General features: G+C 45.5%; 1 protein-coding gene and 1 pseudogene across 1 annotated transcript in view; both read right to left on the bottom strand.

The window, feature by feature from the left end:
- Window positions 1–27,438, bottom strand: part of LOC144480589 (serine beta-lactamase-like protein LACTB, mitochondrial) — a 102,819-nt gene that overhangs the window by 35,185 nt on the left and 40,196 nt on the right. The window contains 3 exon segments of the mRNA XM_078200217.1: window positions 3,522–3,687; window positions 10,388–10,787; window positions 26,838–27,028. Of these exon segments, the coding sequence (XP_078056343.1) occupies window positions 3,522–3,687; window positions 10,388–10,787; window positions 26,838–27,028 (757 nt within the window).
- LOC144480607 (5S ribosomal RNA) lies at window positions 11,379–11,497 on the bottom strand (annotated as a pseudogene).

The following is a 27,438-nucleotide window of genomic DNA, read 5'->3' as shown; positions in this document are numbered from 1 at the left end:
ACCCACCCCACAGCCCGATCGCGGCCCCCTGTCCATTTGCGGACCAGCCCCAAACGACCCCTATTCCGGACCGCCCAATCTCCATCCCACCCCCTCCCAGCAGTGACGATCCTCCCAACCCCCCCCCCCCCCCCCGACAGAGGTAGACGCCCCCCCCCGCCCCAATCACTGGCCTCACTCCTGCCCCGACCGGATCTCAATGTCGAGTGGCAGCGGGAACCCCCCCCACCAATCACTCCCTAAGCCACGCCCCCATCAGGCCCCCCCTTCCCCCTCCTTGGCACTGCCCCATGCCTGATGAGCAGTGCCAAGGTGCTCCTTGGGCATGGGCACAAGCTGGCACTGCCAGGGTGTCCAAGCCCAGGGGGCACTAGCCCCCTGCGCTTTACCCCCTGGGAGTCCCTGATTGCCCCCCCCCCTTTACTGCAGCGGGGGTCAGGCCACTAGTTCCCTGACAGTGGGGAGCTAGTCTGAACCCTGCTGGAGTGAAATACTCCTGGCGGAGTGGGAGATGCTAGTGAACTGGGAGAATTCAGTCCCAGGGCCACTAACAGTATTTAAATAGTCTGTTTAAATGCTAGTCCTGCCTCCGAGCCGATTCCCGGCGCCACACAAGTGCGGTGCGAACGCTCGCAGGAATCCCGCAAATTGGCTTACGCTATGCTAAACAATTAATGCAGTGGGATGAGAGAATTGCCCCCATTGACTTTGGGCTAATCTGTATCCTGGAATTCAAGTGCAAGGAGACAGGGCTTCAGCAGCCATATGACCTTTGAAATTAACATTAACAATTGCATTAACATTCAGAGGGATCTAGGCGTACAGGTCCAGAGTTCCCTGAAAGTGGCAACAAAAGGGGATAAGGTGGTTAAGAAGGCGTATGGCATGTTTGCCTTCATTGGTTGGTGAGTATAAAAATTGGCAAAGTCATGTTACAGCTGTATAGAAACTTAGTTAGGCCACATTTAGAATATTGCACAGAGTTCTGGTTGCCATACTACCATGATATGGCAGGCTTTGGAGTGTTAGAAATGGGTTCACAGACCTTCCATTTAAGTCCTAATTTGATGTCAATTATTCAACAGAAGTCATTGATATATAAAGGAGCTACAGGTGGCACTGGGTGTTGATGGAGAATTGCATGTGGAGTTGGATTAAAGAAATAAAGGTAGTTTATGAAGAAGCAGAATCCGTGTCTCCTTTACTGAATTGCAACCTAGAGGAGAGGATACAGAAAAGGTTTACCAAGATGTTGCCTGGTTTGGAGGGTATTAGTATGAGGAGAGATTGGACAAACTTGGTTTGTTTTCACGTGAATACCAGAGGCTGAGGGGCGACCTGATACAACTTTACAGAATTATGAGAGGCATGGATAGTCAGAGTCATTTTTCAAAGCAGAAATGTCAATTACTAGGGGACATAGGTTTAAGGTGAAAGGGGGAAAGTTTAAAGGAGGTTGAGAGGCAAGTTTAAGTTTGTTTATTATTGTCACAAATAAGCTTACATTACCACTGCAATGAAGTTAATGTGAAAATCCTCTAGTTGCCACAATCTGGCACCTGTTCAGATATACTGAGGGAGAATTTAGTATGGCCAATGCACTTAACCAGCACAACTTTCGGACTGTGGTAGGAACAGAGCACCCGGAGGAAACCCATGCCGACAAGGAGAGAACGTGCAGACTCCACACAGACAGTGACCCAACCGGGAATCGAACCCGGGTCCCTGGCACTGTGCCACCGTGCCATTTTTTACACACATGGTCGTAAGTGCCTGGATTACGCTACCAGGGGAGGTGGTAGAAGCAGAGACAAATACACTTGTTATTATATCCTTCTATTCCCTGCCGATTCACGTATCTGTCAAGATGCCTCTTAAACAGCATCTTGACAGATACATGAATAGGCAAGGAATAGAGGGACATGGACTACGTAGAGGCAAAAGTTTAGAAATGCGTCATATGCAGGCTTGCTGGGCCGAAGTGCCTGTTCCTGGGCTGGACTGTTCTTTGAAGTATCAGTTTAATTTTAAGTTGTTGCTACATCAGAAGGACATTGTTTTAAGTGATTGGCACATTCTATTTATTGTGCTGGTGACCATTATAATTTTCCACTGTTTAGTGCAATGTGCTCTTGTCAAGAGTTGTGGAGTTCTCAAGTAATTTAAGTATACAATTCAGCACATTAGCTGTGGAACAATTCAGAATTTACAGAAAAGATAATAGATGTGTGGGTTAGGTGCATTGGCCATGCTAAATTCTCCCTCAGTGCACCCTAACGGCGGCACAGTGGTTAGCACTGCTGCCTCACAGCACCAGGGACCCAGGTTCGATTCCCAGCTTGGGTCACTATCTGTGTGGAGTTTGCATGTTCTCCCTGTGTCTCTGTGGGTTTCCTCCAGGTGCTCCGGTTTCCTCCCACGGTCTGAAAGACGTGCTGATTAGGTGCATTGACAAAAACAGGTGCCGGAATGTGGCGACTGGGGGAATTTCACAGTAACTTCATTGCAGAGTTAAGCCTAACTTGTGACTAATAAATAAACTTAAACCTTCTGACACATTCTTGCTACAGTGAAGACAATGACAAGTTTTGGAAATAAAAGTTATTGTGGATCAAGTCTCTTTCGGATTTGGTCCAACCTATCTGCATACCAATCCATCAGAACTTTCAAGGAAAGGTTGATGATGGAAAGACTGCAACAAAGGGTGACATACTCAAGCCAGGAGAAAGCAACACTGGAAAATTAGGGCCTGCAACTGAAAATATTCAGTCGGGGAAAGGGCCAAGTCCTTACACTCCAGCAGCGAAACGATGTCTGCAGCTTGTACCTGCAGCTATCACCAGGAAGTCCAGAGAGAGTCTTCCGTTCAGCGCCAAGGACCCGGGTTCAATACCAGCCTTGGGTTACTGTCTGTATGGAGTTTGCATGTTCTCCTCATATCCGCCTGGGTTTCTTCCGGGTGCTCTGGTTTCCTCCCACATTTCAAAGATGTGCAGGTTAGGTGGATTGGCCACACTAAATTGCTTCAAGATGTGTAGGTTAGTGGAATTAGCTATGGATAGGGCATGGAGGGCCTGGATAAGATACTCCAGTCAGAGAGTCAGTGCAGACTCGATAGACCGAATGGCCTCTTCTACAATGTAGGACTTCCAAGATGATTCTTGTGGAACATTCCTTACCCTATTCTCTTCCCTTTGGGGAAATTGCTATTCCTCAGAGCAATCCAATGGATTGGAACACACATTTGGTTAAACTTTACTCTCTGGCACAGTGATATTATCTCTAATTAATGCCACTACCTTTTCTTCCTGAAAGTTTTATACCCAAGTAATTGGTAACCATTTTGATTCCTTATTCCCTCTGTGGGAGGAAAACGGAGCACCCGGAGGAAACCCACGCAGACACGGGCAGAACGTACAAACTCCACACAGACAGTCACCCCCAAGTCGAGAATCGAACCCGGGTCCCTGGCACTGTGAGGCAGCAGTGCTAACTGTGCCGCCTCCACTAGGGAACACTACCTTGATCGGTTGTATATGATTGGCTCATATTCATCTGGCACAGTGCTGAGCATGTCAAGATCCCTGAACATCTTCTTCATTACTTGTAAGAAATTCTGCTCAGAAGCCCCTTCCACCACAGCACTGAGAAGAGTCCAAGCATGTGTAGAATACAAGAACTGACTTCCTTGAAAACACAAGAGAGGACAGTGGCATTAGATTTTGTAGGAAATTGTGATAAAAGCAACATCATCAGCTTCTGAAAACACTCCCAACACTTGTGAATTTGACAATTACAAAGAGATTTCTCTGCACACAGATTCCAGTGCTGTTTTCAGTTGTAAAATTTATCCAAATTACTAAATGTACATCTCCTGGTTATCAGAAATTGTTTCTTGGAACAGTATGTTGTGGAACCAACCAGGGAGCAGGCTACACTGGATTTGGTATTGTGTAATGAGGAGAGATTGATTGATGACCTCATAGTTAAGGATCCTCTAGGGAGTTTGGGGGTGAGAAAGTGGAGTCCCACACCAGCGTTCTGGAATTAAACAAAGGAGATTACATCGGCATGAGGGCAGATTTGGCCCGAGTAGAGTGGACAGGAAGGCTAAAAGGTAGGACAGTGGATGAGCAGTGGCAGTTGTTTAAGGAGATACTCAAATCCTCACAACTAAAGTATATCCCAGTGAGGAAGAAAGATGGTAAGGGAGGGCAAAAAACACCAATGGCTAAACAAGGAGGTCAAGGACAATATAAAGATAAAAGCTAAAGTATACCATATTGCAAAGGCCAGAGATAAGCTGGAAGACTGGGAAACTTTCAAACATAAACAAAGGGATACTAAAAACGAAATAAAAAGAGCTGAGGTAAATTACGAAAGAAAACTAGTGCAAAAGGATAGCAAAAGCTTCTATAATTATATAAAAGGGAAGAGAGTCGCTAAGTTGAACATTGGTCCCTTAGAAGATGAAACCAGAGCGTTAATAGTGGGGAACACTGAAATGGCAGATATGCTAAATCAATACTTTGTCTCAGTTTTCATGGTGAAGGACACTAGTGCCATTCGTATAGGAACGGACAAGTCAGAGGTAATAGAAAGGGTAGAACTTAGAACAATCAATATCGATAGGGAAAAGTTATAGAATCATAAAAACCCTACAGTGCAGAAAGAGGCCATTTGGCCCATCGAGTCTGCACCGACCACAATCCCACCCAGGTCCCACCCCCCCATCCTCACACATTCACCCGCCAATCCCTCTAACCTACGCATCTCAGGACACTAAGGGGCAATTTTAGCATGGCCAATCAACCTAACCCGCACATCTTTGGACTGTGGGAGGAAACCGGAGCACCCGGAGGAAACCCATGCAGACACGAGGAGAATGTGCAAACTCCACCCAAGCCGGGAATCGAACCCAGGTCCCTGGAGCTGTGAAGCAGCAGTGCTAACCACTGTGCTACCGTGCCGCTGAGGTACTCAGCAAACTATTAGGATTGAGGGCAGACAAGTCCCCCAGGCCTGATAGCCTACATCCTAGGGTATTAAAGGAAGTGGCAGCGGTGATCCATTGGTTATAATATTCCAAAATTCCCAGACACAGGAAGAGTTCTTCCTGTGTAACGCCCTTATTCAAACAGGGAGGGAGGCAAAAGGTGGGAAATTACAGACCAGTTAGTTTAACATCTGTTGTTGGGAAAGTGTTAGAATCAATTATCAAGGAAGCAATATCAGGACATTTGGAGAGTCAAAACGCTACCCAACAGAGTCAGCATGGTTTTATGAAGGGCAAATCATGTTTGGCTAATTTGTTAGAGTTCTTCAAAGATGTAACAAGCAAAGTGGATCCTGTAGGGTTGTGAATCTGTGGAATTCGCTGCCCCAAAGTGCAGTAGATGCTGGCACAGTGAGTAAATTTAAGGAAGAGTTAAACAGATTTTTAATTGGAATGGATTAAAAGGTTATTGGGGGGGGGGGGGGGAAATATCAGCCATGATCAAATAGTGGAGCAGACTCGATGGGCTGAATGGTCTAATTCTGCTCCTATATCTCATGAACTTACCCAGTTCCCCAAATCTATTTAAGTCCACCTAGGAAAACAATGCAATAACAACCTACATTTATATAGCACCTTTGTAAAATGTTATTTCATTACACTCCTACTATGCTAATGAGTCACATAAAGCATTGGCTAAAAGTCTAGTCAATGAGGTACCTTTTACAGAGCAACTTAAAGGAGGGAAGAGAGGTGGAGAGCCAGAGAGATTTGGGGAGGGGATTCCAGAGCTTAGGGTCCAGGTAGCTGAAGACACAGCCAATAATGCTCAAGAGATTAAGACTAGGGATGCTCAAGGAGTCAGAACTGGTGCAGCTCAGATAGAAATCTAGTGTGGGGCTGGAGGAGATTACAAAGACGGACAGGAGCAAAGCCATCCATGGATTTGGAAACAAGGATATATGGTGGATTATAACTGACCAGTTTCACCAGTCAATTTGAGACAATAATAAATTACTACTGGATGTTTCACTGAAATACTATGTGGTCAGTCACTGATTACTCTTTAATACATCCTGGTAGTGACATTGTTACTGTTCACCCTTTTCAGTAAGAGTTCAGTGGTCACAAAGAATACTCGGGACTGCCCTGCTAATGCACGTAATTCCTCACACGGCCAGACTCCAGCCTCAGCCACACAATGTGGGTGCGACATTTAATTTTATAAACACCCGAACAGACAAAATCAGGATATTGAACCTGAGCATCTGTCGAGAACCTTGAGTGATGGCCTGGGCACGTCCTTCCTGTCTTCGGAATATAAGTGACATCAATACTTTTGCTGTTCACTATAAGGAGCCTCATTGAATGGTTTTGCATTCAGTGCTAAGCCTGGCTGAATCCTAGCCTGCATTGAGTGAGCTGAGATGGAGTGCCAGCCATGGTTCAGTGGTAGCATTCTGATCAAAAGGTTGTGGGTTCAAGTCTCACTCCAGAGTTTTGAGCGTAAGGTCTAGACTGACAGTCCAGTGCAGGTTGCTGTGCTCAAATCGGCTGCCATGTTTCCTAAATTACAACAATAACTCATAGAATCATAGAATCCCTACAGTACAGAAAGAGGCCATTCGGCCCATTGAGTCTGCACCGACCACAATCCCACCCAGGCCCTACCCCCATATCCCTACATATTTACCCACTAATCCCTCTAACCTACACATCTCAGGACACTAAGGGCAATTTTAGCATGGCCAATCAACCTAACCCACACATCTTTGGACTGTGGGAGGAAACCGGAGCATCCGCAGGAAACCCACGCAGACACAAGGAGAATGTGCAAACTCCACACAGACAGTGACCCAAGCCGGGAATCGAACCCAGGTCCCTGGAGCTGTGAAGCAGCAGTGCTAACCACTGTGCTACCGTGCCGCCCTACACTTCAAAAGTTCTTCACTGACTTTAAAAAGTTTCAGGGTGTCCCGAGTTGTTAAAGATACTATAAAAATCCAGTTTCTTTTTCAATCAGTCACAGTGTCTGAGTAAGAAAGAAGGGAAAAGATATGCCAGCTGAGCTTGCTGTATCATCAAGTGGCTTTCATAGAATCTACAGTGCAGAAGGAGGCCATTCGGTCCATCGAGCCTGCACCAACAACAATCCCACCCAGGTCCCATCCCTGCAATCCACATATTTACCCACCTAATCCCCTTAACACTAAGGGGCAATTTATCATGGCCAATCAACCTAACCCACACATCTTTGGACTGTGAGAGGAAACCGGAGCACTCGGAGGAAAGCAACAAAGACACGGGGAGAATGTGCAAACTCCACACAGACATCACCTGAGGCCAGAATGGAACCCGGGTCCCTGATACTGTGAGGCAGCATTGCTAAGCACAATGCCACCTGCTGCCCCTTTGATGGATATATATCATAACTGGCATTAGATGTAATGTCTTCCACAGCTGAATAGCTTTCCACACTCACGTTTTTTAGTTCACACATGAGGAATGGCAATTTGAACAATACTGCTGATGTCTGTTGAACCTGTAACCCAAAAAGTCACTGCTTTTGGGAAAGATTGGTGGGGAAAGGGCTATAAACAAACAAATAATGGATGCGTGCAAAAACAGAACGGCAATAATCATGGGGGATTTTAACCTGCATATTGATTGGCTGACTCAAGTTGGACGTGGTGGGATGGAGGAAGAGTTCTTAGAATGCTGTCGGGATAGTTTCCTTGAACAGTATGTTACAGAACCTACGAGGGAACGAGTTATCTTAGATCTGGTAATGTGTAACGAGACAGGTAGAATGAAGGATCTTCTTGTGAAGGACCCTCTTGGGTCGAGTGATCACAATATGGTTGAATTTCTGGTGCAGATGGAGGGGGGGAAAGTAGGGTCCCAAACCAATGTCCTCTGCTTGAACAGAGGGGAGTACAATAGGATGAGGGCTGAATTGGCTAGGGTGGACTGGGAGAGCAGACTGGTAGGTAGGACAGCTGAGGAACAGTGGAGGATTTTTAAGGAGATCTTTTTCAGTACTCAGCAAAAATATATTCCGGTGATAAAGGAGGACTGTAAGAAAAGGGATAGCCAGCCGTGGATAACGAAGGAAATAAAGGAGAGTATTAAATTAAAAACCGATGCATACAGAGTGGCCAAAAATAGTGGAGACTTGGAAGATTGGGAAAGCTTTAAAAAACAACAAATGACTAAGAAAGCGATAAAGAAAGGAAAGATAGATTATGAAACTAAACTAGCTCTAACATAAAAAATAATGGTAAAAGTTTTTACAAATATATAAAAAGGAATAAAGTTGCTAGAGTGAATGTTGGACCCTTGGAGGACGAGAGGGGGGATTTAATAGTGGAAAACGAGGAAATGGCTGAGACTTTAAATAGGTTTTTTGTGTCTGTCTTCACGGTGGAAGACACAAATAGTTTACCGAATATTAACGATCGAGTATTGGTAGGAGGAGAGGTACTCAATACAATTATTGTTACTAGAGAGGCAGTGCTTGGTAGACTAACGGGACTGAAGGTGGACAAGTCCCCGGGCCCGGATGGAATGCATCCCAGTGTACTGAAAGAAATGTCAGAGGTAATAGCGGATGCGTTAGTGGTTATTTATCAAAATTCACTGGACTCTGGGGTAGTGCCAGCTGATTGGAAAACGGCTACTGTTACGCCGCTGTTTAAAAAAGGAAGTAGACTAAAGGCAAGTAACTACAGGCCGGTTAGCTTAACGTCTGTAGTTGGGAAAATGCTGGAATCCATCATTAAAGAAGAAATAGCAGGCCATCTGGATAAGAATGGTTCGATTAAGCAGATGCAGCATGGATTCATGAGAGGAAAGTCTTGTTTGACGAACTTACTGGATTTTTATGAAGATGTGACGAGTGCGGTTGACAGAGGGGAACCGGTAGATGTGGTGTTTTTGGATTTCCAAAAGGCATTCGATAAGGTGCCTCACAAAAGGTTGCTGCAGAAGATTGGGGCACACGGAGTTGGGGGTAGGGTGTTAGCGTGGATTGGGGATTGGCTATCCAGTAGGAAGCAGAGAGTTGGAATAAATGGGTGCTTTTCTGGTTGGCAGATGGTGACTAGTGGCGTGTTGCAGGGATCGGTACTGGGGCCTCAACTGTTTACTATTTACGTAGATGATCTGGAGGAGGGGACTGAGTGTAAGGTAACAACGTTTGCTGACGACACGAAGATAAGTGGGAAAGTGAATTGCGTGGAGGAAGCGGAAGGTCTGCAGAGAGATTTGAATAGGCTGAGTGAGTGGGCGAGGATCTGGCAGATGGAGTATAACGTTGGCAAATGCGAGGTTATTCACTTTAGAAGAAATAATAGCAAATTGGATTATTATTTAAATGGAAAAAAATTACAACATGCCACTGTGCAAAGGGACCTGGGGGTCCTTGTGCATGAGTCGCAAAAACTCAGTCTGCAAGTACAACAGGTGATCAAGAAGGCAAATGGGATGTTGGCCTATATCGCGAGGAGGATAGAATATAAAAGCAGAGAAGTCTTGCTGCATCTGTACAAGGCATTGGTGAGGCCGCAGCTGGAATACTGTGTGCAGTTTTGGTCCCCTTACTTGTGGGAGGATATATTGGCCTTGGAGGTAGTACAGAGAAGGTTCACCAGGTTGATACCGGAGATGAGGGGTGTAGATTATGAGGAGAGATTGAGCAGATTAGGTTTGTACTCGTTGGAGTTTAGAAGGCTGAGGGGTGATCTTATAGAGGCATATAAGATAATGAAGGGGCTGGATAGGGTAGAGGTGGAGAGATTCTTTCCACTTAGAAAGGAAACCAGAACTAGAGGGCACAGCCTCAAAATAAGGGGGGGCCGGTTCAGAACAGAGTTGAGGGGGAACTTCTTCTCTCAGAGGGTAGTGAATCTCTGGAATTCTCTGCCCATTGAAGTGGTGGAGGCTACCTCGTTGAATATGTTTAAGTCACAGATAGATGGATTTCTGATCGGAAGGGAAATTAAGGGTTATGGGGATCAGGCGGGTAAGTGGAACTGATTCACTTCAGATCAGCCATGATCTTATTGAATGGCGGGGCAGGCTCGAGGGGCTAGATGGCCTACTCCTGCTCCTATTTCTTATGTTCTTATGTTCTTATAATGATAGATACCAGGACATAATCTTAAAGTTGCAGCTGGTCAGCAGGACGAAAACTCCATCAAGGTTATAAACCTAATCATTTCCTGTTTCCAAGGCAATTGGAATGCCTTCACCAGTGTCCAACCCTGCAATTCTATCCCAGTATTGTCTGCAGTGAACATCTTAAGGATTGTATTTTTAATTTTAACAACATTAAAATTACAATTAAAATCTAGAATTCTGTTCTATAATCAGTAGAGAATTTTTTTTTACCAGGTTTGAATATCAAGGGGTCATTCTCAAAGAGCTGCAGTGATGTTGAAACACTCTGAAACTTCTCCTTAATGTAGTATTCCTCGTGGTTAAACTCGCTCTTGATTTGTGGAGCTTTTTTGTTCTTCCCTGAGTCCTCATTGCCGCCCTTTTCTGATTTTGGGTGTTTGTCTTGTTTCCTGCTGTCTCTCTCCCTTCCCATTTCTGAGTTTTCTGAAGTCTCTTTCTGTTTTTCTGCAGGTTTCTTATCTTTGCCACTTTGACCAGAAGCTTTGGACTCCACCTCATCTTTAACCAGCCTCTTGTCTTTTTGTTTTTGTTCCTGTACCTTCTTAACGTCCTTCTCATAATGCCGAATGCCACTCAGATGAGACATTAACTGTCTTGGAGTTATTGTCACCTATTGCAAGATATAGAATGGTAAGTTTTAAAACTATGATAACACAAAAATATCTTACATTTAGGTGCGCTTGCTGTTGTCATGTTTTTAAAGCCACAAGGTTTATTAAATTTCAATGACCACACTTTCGGAAAAGGTTCGGCACAACATCATGGGCCGAAGGGCCTGTACTGTGCTGTACTGTTCTATGTTCTATGCTATAATGGAAATTGTCTTTTAAATCTGTCATGCGGTAATAACATGTGGTAATCATAGAAACCCTACAGTGCAGAAGGAGGCCATTTGGCCCATCGAGTCTGCACTGACAACAATCCCACCCGGGCCCTATCCCCATAGTGCCACATATTTACCCCTCTAATCCCTCTAACCTACGCATCCCAGGACACTAAGGGACAATTGAGCATGGCCAATGCACCTAACCCGCACATCTTTGGACTGTGGGAGGAAACCGGAGCACCCGGAGGAAATCCACGCAGACACGGGGAGAATGTGCAAACTCCACACAGACAGGGACGCAAGCCAGGAATCGAACCCAAGTCCTTGGAGCTGTGAGGCAGCAGTGCTAACTACTGTGTCACCATGCCACCCATAAGCCTATTGCACCTGGTATTCCCAGATGGTCTCCCATCCAAATACTGAACAGGCCTGAGTCTGCCTAGCTTCCAAGATCAGACAAGGTCGGGCGTTTTCAGACTAGCATGGCTATTGCAACTCAGCTAGAACTCCTATCATCCAACCAACACGACTTCCCAAACTGCCATCGGCTTTGCCCTTTAAAAGCAAACAGTATCCAATTATCTTTGGGTACATACAGAGCAACAGGAATTCCTGACACAGTTACCACCCTTTATCAAATCCACTTCAGAATAAGTCTATATTTGGCATTAACTATAAACAATCAGATGGGAGACTGATGAGTGTAAGCCACGGCCGAGTGTTCTCTGGAGTTTAGAAGGAAGAGATGCAAATTCTTAAAGGGCATGATAGGATAGAGACTGGGAGATTGGGGAAATCATTTAGGATTTCTTCCATCTGAGATGGAGAGAAATTATTTCACTCACATTCCACCTTTGGAATTCTCTACTCCAAAGGGACGTTGTTGAATTAATTCAAGGATGTGATAGACAGATGTTTGGGCTCAGGGAATTATGGGATATGGGGAGCAGGAGGGAAAAGGGATTCTCCCCAAAAAATTCAAAGTGTCGAACTTGTGTAAAAACCGGAGTAAATCCCGTTCGTTTTTTCTGAGAGTTTCAAAATGAATTATTTGAATAACTCCAAAATCCAGTGGATGCTGATCTGTTGCTGCTGGAGAGGTTGGCAGCATAGCACTGAGCGGACCACTGGTCCCGTACTGCTGGCCTTCCGATTGCTGGCCAGCTCAATCGCCCCGCAACCCCTGCATCGCTGGCCGTGCGGCCCACCCCCCCTCCACAGCCTGATTGCTGGTCTCCCGAACATGTCCAGGCCAGCCTTAATCTCCCCCACCTACCTCAACCCCCAGCCTGCCTCAATGATCCCCCTACACCTCAGCAGTCCCGATTTCCCGATACCCCACTAGCAGGCTGACCCCCCCCCCTCACAACAATGGCCAGCCCCGATACAGGCCTCCCTATCTTCCTCTGTCATTCAGTCCAAATGAGTGGCAGCGGGACCCCCATCCCCACCAACTGCCCCCCAGAGACCCTGCCCCCATCAGGCCCCACGCCACATTCGGCCTCACCCACTTGGCACTGCCCCATGCCCTAAGGGCAGTGCCAAGGTGCCCCCTGGGCATTGGCACATTGCCCCTTGGGCAGTGGCAGGGGGCCTAGGCTGGCACTGCCAAAGTAGCAATGTCCAGGAGGCACACCCCCGGCGCCCAACCCTCTGGGGGACCTAAATGGCTCTCCCCCTTCACTCCAACAGGGTCAGGCCACTCGCTCCCCACCAATGTAAACCCTACTGGAGTGAAACACTCTTAGCAGAGGTGGGGAGACACTAGCAGGCCTGGAGATTTGAGTTCCGGGCCCACTAATAGAATTTAAATTTGACTTTGAATACATTATGCAGCTCCGTACTGATTTCTGGCGCTCGGAGACTTGCGGAGGCCTTGGCGCCCTGCGGGGAGTCCACAAAGCGGCCTCTGCTCGAATCTCTACAAAAGCCCCCATGATCTTCAGCCATGATTATTCTGAATGGGGACTCTGCTCGGTGAGCCATGTGGTCCATGCCTGCTCCTCTTGTGTACCAGCTGGTACCACTCTCACCTCGAATCATGTCCCACTCCAGAGTCTTCATAGAAATCATAGAAACCCTACAGTACAGAAAGAGGCCATTCGGCCCATCGAGTCTGCACCGATCACAATCCCACCCAGGCCCTAGCCCCATATCCTTACATATTTACCCACTAATCCCTCTAACCTACAAATCTCAGGACACTAAGGGCAATTTAGAATGGCCAATCAACCTAACCCGCACATCTTTGGACTGTGGGAGGAAACCGGAGTACCTGGAGGAAACCCACGCAGACACGAGGAGAATGTGCAAACTCCACACAGACAGTGACCCAAGCCGGGAATCGAACCCAGGTCCCTGGAGCTGTGAAGCAGCAGTGCTAACCACTGTGCTACCATGCCGCCAAAACTCTTGCACAAAACTTGCACACAAACTCTAGGCTGACGTTTCAGTGCAGTACTAAAGGGGTGCTGTGCTGCCAGGGGTACCACGTCTGACCTCTCACGTGGACGTAAATGGTCTCTTGGCACAATATCAAGAAAAGGTGAGTTGTCCTGATGTCCTGACCAATATTTATCCCATCACCAACATCACTGAAATAAGAGATTATCTCAATACTGTTTGTGGGAGCATGCTGTGTGTAAATTGGCTACTATATATCCTACATTACAATGGAATTATTTAATTGGCTGGGAAGGACTTTGAGGTGTTCTGAGAGTGTGACTGGTGCAAGTCTTTCTCTCTATTCTATTGCAGATGAATCATAGAATCATACAACACAGAAGATGTCCTTCAGCCCATCAAGTCCACGCTGACACATTAGAAACACCTGAACTCCCACCTAATCCCACCTGCCAGCACTTGGCCCATTGCCCTGAATGTTATGATGTGCCAAGTGCTCATCCAGATACTTTTTAAAGGATGTGAGACAACCCGCCTCTACCACCCTCCCAGGCAGTGCATTCCAGACCGTCACCACCCTCTGGATAAAATATTTTTCCCTCACATCCCCCCTAATCCTCCTGTCCCTCACCTTGAACCCGTGTCCCCTCATGACTGACGCTTTAAGGGCAACAGCTGCTCCTTATCCACTCTGTCAAATCTCTGCCCATTTGTCCATGTCTCTCATAATCTTGTACACCTCGATCAGGTCGCCCTTCAGACTTCTCTGCTCCAACGAAAATAACCAAGCCTACCCAATCTCTCTTCATAACTTAAATGTTCCATCCCAGGCAGCATCCTGGTGAATCTCCTCTGCACCCCTTCCAGTGCAATCACATCCTTCCTATAATGTGGCGACCAGAACTGCACACAGTGCTCCAGCTGTGGCCTCACCAACATGGAACATGTTGTGTTCCATACAACTCCAACATGACTTCCCTGCTTTTGTAATTTATGCCTTGATTGATAAAGGCAAGTGTCCCATGTGCCTTTTCCACCACCCTACTAACATGCCCTTCCACCTTCAGAGATCTGTGGACAAACATGCCAAGATCCCTTTGTTCCACAGAAGGGGTGGCACAGTGGCATAAAGGACAGCATGGTGGCACAGTTGGTTAGCACTGCTGCCTCACACTGCCAGGGACCCATGATCGATTCCAGCCTCAGATGAGGTCTGTGTGGAATTTGCACATTCTCCCCGTGTCTGTGAGAGTTTCCTCTGGGTGCAGTTTCCTCCCACAGTCCAAAGATGTGCGGGTTAGGTTGATTGGCCACGCTAAATTGACCCTTGTGTCAGGGGATTAACAGGGTAAATATGTGTGGTTACGGGAATAGGGCCTGGGTGGGATTATAGTCAGTGCAGATTTGATGGACTGAACGGCCTCCTTCTGCACTATAGGGTTTCTATGATTCTATGATTCCTAGTGTCCTATCATTCATTGAGTACTTTCTTGTCAAATTACTCCTTCCAAAGTGTATCACCTCACACTTTTCAGGGTTAAACACCATCTGCCACATCTCTGCCCATTTGACCATTCCGTCTATATCTTCTTGTAGCCCAAGACACTCCACCTCATTGTTAACCACCCGTCCAATCTTTGTGTCATCAGCAAATTTGCTAATCCTATCCCCACATAGTCATCAATGTCATTTATATAAATGACGAATAGGGGGCCCAGCACAGATCTCTGTGGTACGCCACTGGACACTGGCTTCCAACCACTAAAGCAGCCTTCTTTCATCACCTTCTGTCTCCTACAACTGAGCCAATTTTGAATCCACTTCATCAAATTACCCTGTATCCCATGTGAATTTATCTTCTTTACAAGTCTCGAATGTGGGACCTGGTCAATGGCTTTGCTGAAATCCAGATAAACTACATCGACTGCACTGCCCTCGTCTACACACCTGGTCACCTTCTCAAAAAGTTCAATCAAATTTATTAGGCGTGACCTCCCTCTGATGAAGCCATACTGACCATTCCTGATCAAGCTTTGCCTCTCCAAGTGGAGACAGATGCTCTCCTTCAGAAGTTTCTCTAATAGTTTCCCTATCACTGACATGAGACTCACTGGTCTGTAGTTCCCTGGTTTATCTCTACAACCCTTCTTAAATAGCGTAACCACATTAGCTGTTCTCCAGTCATCTGGCACCTCCCCTGTGGCCTGAGAGGAATTGAACATTTGTCAGAGCCTCTGCAATTTCCTCCCTTGTCTCCCACAGCAGCCTAGGGCACAATTCATTTGGACCTGGAGATTTATCCACTTTTAAGGCTGCCAGCACCTCCAATACCTTGTCCTTCCCTATGTCAATTTGCGCAAGAACTTCAGTCCCTCTCCCTGAATTCCATACAATTGCCCTCATTCTCTTGGGTGAAGACGGATGCTAAGTATTCATTCACACTCTACCAATGTCCTCTGGCTCCACCCACAGATTGCCCCCTTGATCCCGAATGGACCCTACTCTTTCCCTGATTATCCCCTTCCCATGGATATGTTTATAGAATATCTTGGGATTTTCCCAACTTATACTAGCCAGAGCTTTCTCGTATCCCCTCTTTGCTTTCTTAAACTCACTCTACAATTTCTATACCTCACTAAAGCCTCCACTGATTTGCTCCCGTTGTACTTTTTAATGGTTCGATTGAGTCCCATTGTTCCATCATATCATACAAAATAGGAGTAGCAGGTGCTTCTAGTCAGTTCTGCCATTCGATAAGACCATGGCTGTTTGATTGTGGCCTCAACTCTTCTTTCCTGCCTGTCCCCTATAAGTGTTAATTCCCTTGTCGATGAAAGATTCTATATAACTCAGGCCTTGAATATATTCAATGTGCCAGCCTCCACTACTTTGTGGAAGAGAATTCCAAAGACTACCGACTCTTTGAGAGAACAAATTCCTCATCTTCATCTTATTTTTTAAACTGTGACCCCAGTTCTGGATTCCATGAGTGGAAGCATTCTCTAAACTTCTACCATGTCAAACTCCCTCAGAATTTTATACATTTCAATAAGATATTTCAATATTGAATATAGACCCAACGTGCTCAATCTTTCCTCACAAGACATCCCAGGGATCAACCTTCTCCAAAATGCTTCCAATGCAAATATATTCCTCCTTCAATAAAGGAGATCAAAACTATACGAAGTACACGAGGTGTGGTCTGTAATGTTCTAACTATGTTAGGGTTGTGGGTTTTAACAAAAAGAAAAGAACGTGGTTTGCACACGTGGATTCAAAGTAACAACAGGTTTATTCTAGATGTTCTCTGCACTGCAGAATACAAACAAGTTAAAACAGCAGCCTGTGCAAACACCCTAATGACATCACCATCAAATCATATGATCAGCCCTTAAAGCAACCTGCAACCTGTTAAATATATAACATCTCTCCCCCCTTTACTCTATGGTCATGACAACAAATTACTACGATGCTACATTGGACCAATAATACCCGAGGCACAGTACCATGCATCATTCGTCAATATACACAGTTAATGAGAAAGTTGATCAGGAGGATGTCTATTCATCATTGGTGGGATATGGCGTACTGGAATTTGGCTGTCCTTGACCCTAGAAATATGATTTGGCACCTCAGTAGACGCTTCTTCTCCTGGAACTTAATTCTGCATCATTCTCACATAGTAGCAAAGACACAATCATCAGGCAACTCAAATTCAACTTAGTCTTCTGTAGTAGTATTCACAACACTAGGGACTAGTTGGTACTTTTGGAGATGATTCTGAGAAATCATTTCAAGATGACAACAATTGGTCCGCATGGCGTTGTCTTCAGTTTGAACCATGTAAGGAATTGGACCAGCTTTTGTTAAAACAATGACTGGTTTCCATTTCTTACTCCTGGCATAATGACATGCTAACACTCAATCTTCTTATTGAAATGAGCATTGTTTTGCCCCATTTCTCACCTGGCAACTTGAGATTCTTGCAAATGTTCTCCTATCTCTGAAGTTTCTGGAGGTAATAACAAATCAAATATAGTTCTCAACTTTCTCAGTAATGCAGGTGAACTTTAGGTAGTCATATGAATAGATGCCAAAAAGCTACACACAAGATGTGATAGCAAACCTGTTCTTTTGAAGCTTTTGGAGGATGTTTCAAGGATTGTATGAATCTTTCAGCCAATCCATTGGTTGATGGATGATAATCTTATGGTCTTATAAAGGGCAGCACGGTGGCACAGTGGTTAGCACTGCTGCCTCACAGCGCCAGGGATCCGGGTTCAATTCCGGCCTTGGGTGACTGTCCATGTGGAGTTTGCACATTCTCCCCGTGTCTGCGTGGGTTTCCTCCGCGTGCTCTGGTTTCCTCTCACATTCCAAAGATGTGTGGGTTAGGTTGATTGGCCATGCAAAATTGACCCTAGTGTCAGGGGATTAGCAGGATGGATCTGTGGGGTTGCGGGAATAGGGCCTGTGTGGGGTTGTGATACCTGAAGTCAATCCCTGCATCACCGATGAACTGTGGCAGCCGTGGTACCATCTACAAGATTCACTGCAGGAACTCAGCAAGGCTCCTCAGTCAGTACCTTCCAACCCCACAACCGTTATCATCTCAGAAGGACAAAGACAGCAGATGCAGGCTACAGCTTGACGTGGAAATATATTACTGTTCCTTCACAGTTGTTGGGTCAAAATCCTGGAACTCCCTTCCTAACAGCACTGTGGTGTATGTATACCTTGGGACTGCGGTGGTTCAAGAAGGCAGTTCACTACCACTTTCTCAAGGACAACAAGGGATGGTCAATAAATGCTGGCCTCGCCAGCCACACCCACATCAAATGCTTGAAGAAAAATGTGATGTTGAGATTAAAACCAGAAGGCACGGTGGCCCAGAGGTTAGCACTGCTGCCTCACAGCTACAGGAACCCGGGTTCAATTCTGGCCTTGGGTGACTGTGTGGAGTTTGCACATTCTCCCTGTGTCTGTGTGTTTTTCCTCCGGGTGCGCTGGTTTTCTCCTACACTCCAAAGATGTGCAGATTAGGTGGATTGGCCATGCTAAATTCCCCCTTCGTGTCTCAAGATGTGTAGCTTAGATGGATTAGCCACAGTAAATGTGTGGGGTTACAGCGATAGGTAGGGCAGAGGACCTGGGTAAGATACTCTGTCAGAGAGTAGGTGCAGACTTGATGGGCTGAATGGCCTCTTCTGCACTGTAGAGATTCTATGATTCTAAAACGTTTGATCTGCCATTCAATAAGATCATGGCTGCTCATAATTCATATGTTTGTACGTTTGTTTGTAATCATCTCAACCTCTCCACCTATTTTTGCTCTTTAAGAGATTCATTAAAACCTTCCTTTCTGACCAAGCACTCAATCACCCGTCCTATTATTTCCTTAGGTGGCTTGGTGTCAAATTCTGCTCGAGTGAAGCACCTTAGGACACTGTACCATGTGATATATGAAAGCTAATTTGAATTTGGCGTGTACTGGATTAGGGACTGAGAGATTGTGCCATGGCTGAATTTATAACTGAATTCTATAAATTTGGTCATTTTTGGGCTGGACATTTCACCAAGCATTAATGAACCATGAACGGAATCTGTCACCCGTACAAAGTCAGGCTGACCCGTGCCTCCAGCCTTAACCACCTTCAGGGCAATGAGGGATGAGTGATGAATACTGCCTCATTTGTGTTGCCCACAATCCAGACCTTCTTACTCTCGAGGGAGTGCAGCAAAGGTTAACCAGGCTGATTCCTGGGACTGATGTATGAGCAGAGATTGAGTTGATTAGGATTATATTCGCTGGAGTTCAGAAGAATGAGGAAATCTCATAAAAACTTATAAAATTCTAACAGGACTAGACAGGGTAGATGCAGGAAGGATGTTCCCGATGGTGGGGGAGTCCAGAACAGTCTGAGGATACAGGGTAGACCTTTTACAACTGAGATGAGGAGAAATTTCTTCACCCAGAAAGTAGTCAGCCTGTGGAATTCACTACCATGGAAAGTAGTTGAGGCCAAAACATTGAATATTTTCAAGAAGCAGTTAGAAAAGAACTTGAAGATATGGGGAGAAGTTGGGATCAGGGTATTGTGTTGGATGACTAGCCATGATCATAATGAATGATGGAGCAGGCTCGAAGGGCCAAATAGCCTCTTCCTGATCCTATTTTCTCTGTTTCTATCACAAAGATTATGGGTGATTCCGAAGTTAAGTGGACAACCTATTAGAAAGGAGCAGATGTGTAGTCAGATATTGGAAAGGTGTGAAAAAAGTAGGGTAGTTGTGGTGGATGACTTTAACTTTCCCATATCGACTGGGACTCCCTTACAGCCAGAGGTTCGGATGGAGAGCAATTTGTTAGATGTGAAAGGGGAGCTTTTTGATACAGTATGTTGACAATCCAACCAGGGAGGGGGCCATAGCAGACTTGGCATTGGGGGATGAGCCAGGCCAGGTGATTGGTGTTTCAGTTGGGGGAGCATTTTGAGCTTAGCAAAAATAATTCCACAAGATTTCAGATAGTCATGGATAAGGACAAGAGTGGGCCTCGGGCGAGGGCCAAATACATCCAAATTAGACAGGAACTGGGGAATGTGGATTAGGAGCGGCTATTTGAGGGCAAATCCACGTCTGGCACGTGGGAGGCTTTTAAAGGCCGGTTGATTGAAGTGCAGGACAGACATGGCCTCACAAAAGTGAAGGATAGAAATGGCAGCATTCGGGAACCATAGATGACAAGGGAAATTCTAAGCTTAGTTAAAAGGAAAAAGGAAGCATACTTTTTCCCAGGATGGAAGTGTCAGTTACAAGGGGGCACAAGATCAAGGTGAAAGGGGGAAAGTTTAAGGGAGATGAGCAGGAGAAGTTTTTCACACAAAGAGTGGTGCGCGTCTGGACTGTGCTGCCAGAGGAGGTGGTGGAAGCAGGCACATTAGCAACATTTAAGAACATAAGAACATAAGAAATAGGAGCAGGAGTAGGCCATCTGGCCCTTCGAGCCTGCCCCGCCATTCAACAAGATCATGGCTGATCTGAAGCGAATCAGTTCCGCTTACCCGCCTGCTCCCCATACCCCCTAATTCCCTTATCGATCAGAAAACTATCTACCCGTGATTTAAACATATTCAACGAGGAAGCCTCCAACACTTCAATGGGCAGAGAATTCCAGAGATTCACTACCCTCTGAGAGAAGAAGTTCCCCCTCAACTCTGTTCTGAACCGGCCCCCCCTTATTTTGAGGCTGTGCCCTCTAGTTCTGGTTTCCCTTCTAAGTGGAAAGAATCTCTCCACCTCTACCCTATCCAGCCCCTTCATTATCTTATATGTCTCTATAAGATCACCCCTCATCCTTCTAAACTCCAACGAGTACAGACCCAATCTGTTCAATCTCTCCTCATAAGCCACACCCCCTCATCTCCGGTATCAACCTGGTGAACCTTCTCTGTACTCCCTCCAAGGCCAATATATCCTTTCGCAAATAAGGGGACCAAAACTGCACACAGTACTCCAGTTGCGGCCTCACCAGTGCCCTGTACAGTTGCAGCAAGACCTCCCTGCTTTTATATTCTATCCCCCTCGCGATAAAGGCCAACATTCCATTCGCCTTCTTGATCACCTGCTGCACCTGCAGACTGAGTTTTTGCGATTCGTGCACAAGGACCCCCAGGTCCCTCTGCACAGTCGCACGATGTAATTTTTCTCCATTTAAATAATATTCCAATTTACTATTATTTCTTCCAAAGTGGATAACCTCACATTTGCTAACGTTATATTCCATCTGCCAGATCCTCGCCCACTCGCTCAGCCTATCCAAATCTCTCTGCAGACTTTCCGCGTCCTCCACGCAATTCGCCTTCCCACTCACCTTCGTGTCATCAGCAAACATGAATACCCTACATTCAGTCCCCTCCTCCAGATCATCTATGTAAATGGTAAACAATTGAGGCCCCAGCACCGATCCCTGCGGCACGCCACTGGTCACCAAGTGCCAACCAGAAAAGCACCCATTTATCCCAACTCTCTGCTTCCTGTTAGATAGCCAATCCCCAATCCACGCCAACACCTTACCCCTAACTCCGTGTACCCCAATCATCTGCAGCAACCTTTTGTGAGGCACCTTATCGAACGCCTTCTGGAAATCTAAAAACACCACATCCACCGGTTCCCCTCTGTCAACCGCACTAGTGACATCTTCATAAAAGTCCAGTAGATTCGTCAAACACGACTTTCCCTTCATGAATCCATGCTGCGTCTGCTTGATCGAACCATTCTTATTCAGGTGCTCTGTTATTTCCTCTTTAATAATGGACTCTAGCATCTTCCCAACTACGGACGTTAAGCTAACCGGCCTGTAGTTACCCGCCTTTTGTCTACTTCCTTTTTTAAACAGCGGCGTAACAGTAGCTGTTTTCCAGTCAGCCGGCACTACCCCAGAGTCCAGCGAATTTTGATAAATTACTACTAACGCATCTGCTATTACCTCAGCCATTTCTTTCAGTACCCTGGGATGCATTCCATCCGGGCCCGGGGACTTGTCTACCTTCAGTCCTATTAGTCTACCAAGCACCACCTCCTTAGTAACAGTAATTGTATTAAGGACCTCCCCTCCCACCAACTCTCGATCTCTAATATTCGGTAAACTATTTGTGTCTTCCACCGTGAAGACCGACACAAAGAACTTATTTAAAGTCTCAGCCATTTCCTCGTTTTCCACTATTAAATCCCCCCTCTCATCTTCCAAGGGTCCAACATTCACTCTAGCTACTCTATTCTTTTTTATATACTTGTAAAAACTTTTACTATCATTTTTTATATTTTGAGCTAGTTTAGTTTCATAATCTATCTTTCCTTTCTTAATCGCTTTCTTAGTCGTTCTTTGTTTTTCTTTAAAGCTTTCCCAATCCACTAATTCTCCACTATTTTTGGCCACTCTGTACGCATCTGATTTTATTTTAATACTCTCCTTTATTTCCTTCGTTATCCACGTCCGGTTATCCTTTTTCTTACAGTCCTTCTTTATCACCGGAATATATTTTTGCTGAGTACTTTAAAAAATCTCCTTAAAAATCCTCCACTGTTCCTCAGCTGTCCTACCTACCAGTCTGCTCGCCCAGTCTACATTAGCCAATTCCACCCTCATCCTATCGTACTCCCCTCTGTTCAAGCAGAGGACACTGGTTTGGGACCCTACTTTCTCACCCTCCATCTGTATCAGAAATTCCACCATATTATGATCACTCATCCCAAGAGGATCCTTCACAAGAAGATCCTTAATCCTACCTGTCTCATTGCACAGAACCAGATCCAAGATAGCTCGCTCTCTCGTAGGTTCTGTAACATACTGTTCAATGAAACAATCCCGTCAGCATTCCAAGAACTCTTCCTCAAGCCCTCCACGCCCAATTTGAGTCGACCAATCAATATGTAGGTTAAAATCCCCCATGATTATTGCCGTTCCACTTTTGCACGCATCCATTATTTGCTTGTTTATAGCCCTCCCCACCTCTAAGTTATTATTTGGGGGCCTATAGACCACGCCTACCAGTCTTTCTCCCCCTACTATTCCTTATCTCCACCCACAACGATTCCACGTTTTGCTCCTTAGAGCCTATGTCGTCTCTCACTACCGTCCTGATATTATCCTTTATTAACAAAGCTACCCCACCTCCTTTTTCTACCTGTCTATCCTTCCTAAATGCCTGATAACCCGGTATATTCAGTTCCCAGTCCCGGTCACCCTGCAACCACGTTTCTGTGATGGACACTAGATCATATTCATTTGTATGGATTTGTGCCATCAACTCATTTACTTTGTTTCGAATGCTTCGTGCATTCAGGCAAAGTGTCTTTATGCCAGCCTTTATCTGGACCCGGTTTGTTGAAGCGCTACTAACATCTCCCCACCCCTCTCCTCCTTTAGCTAGTTGTTTATTCACTATACTCCTGGCATTAGAGTAGACACATCTCAATCCTATGGTCTGACCTCTCCCCTTCTCTGTTCCCAGTCCACCTGCCCTCTTGCACTGCCTATAACCCTTCTCTGTTTGCGAGCTACCTTCCTCACTCTCAGTCACGTCACTTTGATCCCCTCCCCCCAACCTATCTAGTTTAAACTCTCCCCAGTAGCCTTAGCCAACCTTCCTGCCAGGATATTGGTCCCCCTGGGATTCAAGTGCCACCCGTTTTTAGTATACAGGTCACACCTGCCCCTAAAGAGGTCCCAATGGTCCAGGAACCTGAATCCCTGCCCCCTGCACCATTCCCTCAGCCACACATTCATCCTCCACCTCACTCCATTCCTTTCCTCATCTTCCCGTGAAGGGAAGTTGCATCCGGATGGGTACATGAAAAGGGAGGGAATAAAGGGATGCAGACCGAGTAAGGGCAGAAGGTTTTGTTTTTAGTTTAGTTAAGCCATCATGATCGGCACAGGCTTGGAGGTCCGAAGGGCTTGTTCCTGTGCTATACTTTTCTTTGTTCTTTGATACTGGTACTGCTGTACTTTCTGAAACTACATAATGACAAAAGCTGAAGCATCTTCCTTTAAAACCAGTGATTTGAAGGAAATGCACAGAAGAAATCATGCTGTTAAAAGGCCAGATCATGGTCAATGTAGAGTTGAGTGGACAAACAGCGGAGTTGCCTCCCCATGTGGCCCGTGGTAATTTTCCAGCTCTATTTGGAAGATCATGGTTGGAGAAGGTAAAGTTGAACTGGATTGCTGTCAACAGACTGGTAAATACCAAGAGACCCACAGCACCTTCTGGCTAAATACAAGAGTGTTTTCGAAGAGAACTTGGCTCAACAAAGGGAGTTCATGTGAAACTCAAGATAAAACCCAATAGTCAACCACAAAGTCCCAAGTAGTGTCATATGCAATTCGTCCCACGGTCAAAGAAGAATTAGTATGACTTGTGTTAGAGATGGTTACAATGAGTGACTGGGCTACCCCCACTGTACCTGTCATGAAACCAGATGGTTCCGTTCAGGTCATATTTGTGGTGATTTTAAAACAACCATAAATCCAGTGTTGTGTGCTAATCAATATCTGCTTCCTTTAATTGAAGATCTCATTGCTGGGTTATCAGGTGAGCAGAAATTCAGCAAGATTGATCTTTCACAAGCATGTTTACAGATGTACGTAGTCACTGAATTGCACCCATTGTTTACCATCATTAATCATAAAGGTCTTTTTCATGATAAAAGATTGCCTTTTGGAATAACATCCACACCAGCCCTATTCCAAAGATCAATGGATCAGATTTTAAGTGGTCTCTGTGGTGTACAATGTTAATTGGATGATATTCTAATTACAAGATCTAGTGAACAGGAACATTTGAATAATTTAGAAGCAACATTGGAACATCTGCGTCTGCGTATCAAGAAAGGAAAGCGTGACTTTTTCCAGACTAGTATTGGGTCACATTATTATTAGCAAAGGCCTACATTAAGCACCTAAAAAGATGAATGTTATTTTAGAAGCATCACGTTTGACGAATGTGACGCAATTGATGTCCTTTCTAGAATTGATAAAGGCCTTTTTCACAAACCCACTAACATGTCCTGATGAGCAGATTTTTTTTTCTCAGAGGGTTGAGAGTCTCTGGGAATCTCTTCCTCAAAACACAGTGAAGCAGAATTTTTGAATATTTTTAGGGCAGAGCTCGATAGATTCTTGTTTAACAAGGGGGTGAAAGGTTATTGAGAGTAGGCAGGAATGCGGGGTTGAGGTTAGATTCAGATTATCTATAATGTTAATGAATGGAGGAGCAGGCTTGAGGGGCCAAAGTGACCTACTCCTGCTCCTAATTCGTATGTTCATACCTGATTTTCCAATCTATATGTAGATTAAAATCTCCCATGATTAGCACCACATTTCCAACAAGTTCACTTCATTTCTTCCAATCTGTCCCATCCTATTGTGTGGTTAATGTTAGAGGGCCTGCACCCCACTCCCACAAGTGACATTTTGCCTTTATCATTTCTCATCTCTACTCAAACCACTTCTACATCTTGGTTTTCTGAATTTAGGTCGTCAGTCTATATTATGCAAATACAATCATTAATTAACAAAGCCAACCCTCCACCTATTCCTAGCTTCCTGTCATAGAATCATATAATCTCTACAATGCAGAAGGAGGCCTTTCGGCCCATCAAATCTGCACCAGCTCTATGACAGAGCATTCCACCCAGAGACTATCCCCGCAACCCCACATATTTACCCCGCTAACCCCCCAAACTCTTTGGACACTAAGGGGAATTTAGCATGGCCAATCAACTTAATCTGCACATCTTCGGAGTGTGGGAGGAAACCGGAGCACCCAGAGGAAACCCCTGCAGACATGGGGAGAACATGCAAACTCCACAGTCACCCAAGGCCAGAATTGAACCCAGATCCCTGGCACTGTGAGCCAGTAGTAGAGTATAAAAGTTGGGGTCTGATGTTGCAGATGTATAGAACGTTGGTTCGGCCGCATCTGGAATACTGCGTCCAGTTCTGGTCGCCACACTACCAGAAGGACGTGGAGGCTTTGGAGAGAGTACAGAGGAGGTTTACCAGGATGTTACCTGGTATGGAGGGGCTTAGTTATGAGGAGAGATTGGGTAAACTGGGGTTGTTCTCCCTGGAAAGACGGAGGATGAGGGGAGACTTAATAGATGTGTATAAAATTATGAAAGGCATAGATAGGGTGAACGGTGGGAAGCTTTTCCCCAGGTCGGTGGTGACATTCACGAGGGGTCATAGGTTCAAGGTAAAGAGGGGGGAGGTTTAACACAGATATGAGACGGACATATTTTACACAGAGGGTGGTGGGGGCCTGGAATGCGCTGCCAGGCAGGGTGGTGGAGGCGGACACACTGGGAACGTTTAAGACTTACCTAGACAGCCATATGAACGGAGTGGGAATGGAGGGATACAAAAGAATGGTCTAGTTTGGACCAGGGAGCGGCGCGGGCTTGGAGGGCTGAAGGGCCTGTTCCTGTGCTGTATTGTTCTTTGTTCTTAGTGCTAATTGCTGAGCCACCATGCCATCCATAATGTCCCTCTTAAATATCATGTAACCTTCAATATTCAGATCCCAATCTACTTCACCCTACAGCCATGTCTCTGTAATGGTTATCAGGTTGTACTAACCCGAAATCCTGACTCAAAACGTCGGTTCTATTCTTTCTCCACAGACGCTGTCAGATTTGCTGAGATTTCCCAGCATTTTCTGTTTTTGTTTCAGATCCCAGCATCCAGTGTTTTGCTCCTGTCCTGCTTTAAGTTTGGTTCGAGTGACTTCACTCCTGAGTGATACGGCATGGCGCTTTGCGAAACTGAAACTCCTTTAAGATCAACACAAACTATATCATGTAACTGACTGTCAAACATGAGGTTGCTTGCAGCAACTTGCAAAAGATACTGTAAAACATTCTTACTTTCACTCCTTCGTGTTCTTTTTCCGGAAATTCTGGCACGTATTTCTGCACGGGGACATCGAAATCCAGTTTTCCATCTTCCCACAGCTTGGCGATGGCGGCCATGGTGAAGGGTTTGCTGATACTGCCAATGCGCACGACTGTCTCGGCATTACACAAGACCCGGTTTTCCACATCTGCATATCCCAGCCCTTGAAGCAAATCAGAATGAAAGAGATTCTTCAGGAATACCGCAGATCAAAGGTCCCGACAACATTCAGGCTTGGACTGATAAATGGCAAGTAACATTCAAGCCAACAACCATCTCCAGTAAGACAGAATCTAACCATCTCCCTCAACAGCATTATCATCATTGACTTCCCCATCATTAACATTCTGGGGAGTTACCATTCAGAAACTGATCTGGACCAGCCATAAAAATACTGAGGCTGCAAGACTAGGTCAGAGTCTGGGACTCCAGTGGTGTGTAACTCCAATCCTGACCCCCAAAGCCTGCTTGCTCTCTATAAGTCACAAGTAAAGAATGTGATGCTCTGCACTTGCCTGGATAAGGCAAGTTCTAACAAGACTTCAAAAGCTCAACACTGCCCAGAAGAAAATA

This window comes from Mustelus asterias, chromosome 29, assembly GCF_964213995.1.
Source record: "Mustelus asterias chromosome 29, sMusAst1.hap1.1, whole genome shotgun sequence".
Taxonomy (NCBI): domain Eukaryota; kingdom Metazoa; phylum Chordata; class Chondrichthyes; order Carcharhiniformes; family Triakidae; genus Mustelus; species Mustelus asterias.
Note: the sequence above shows the minus strand (reverse complement) of the source record. Positions and strands in the feature narration are given on the sequence as shown.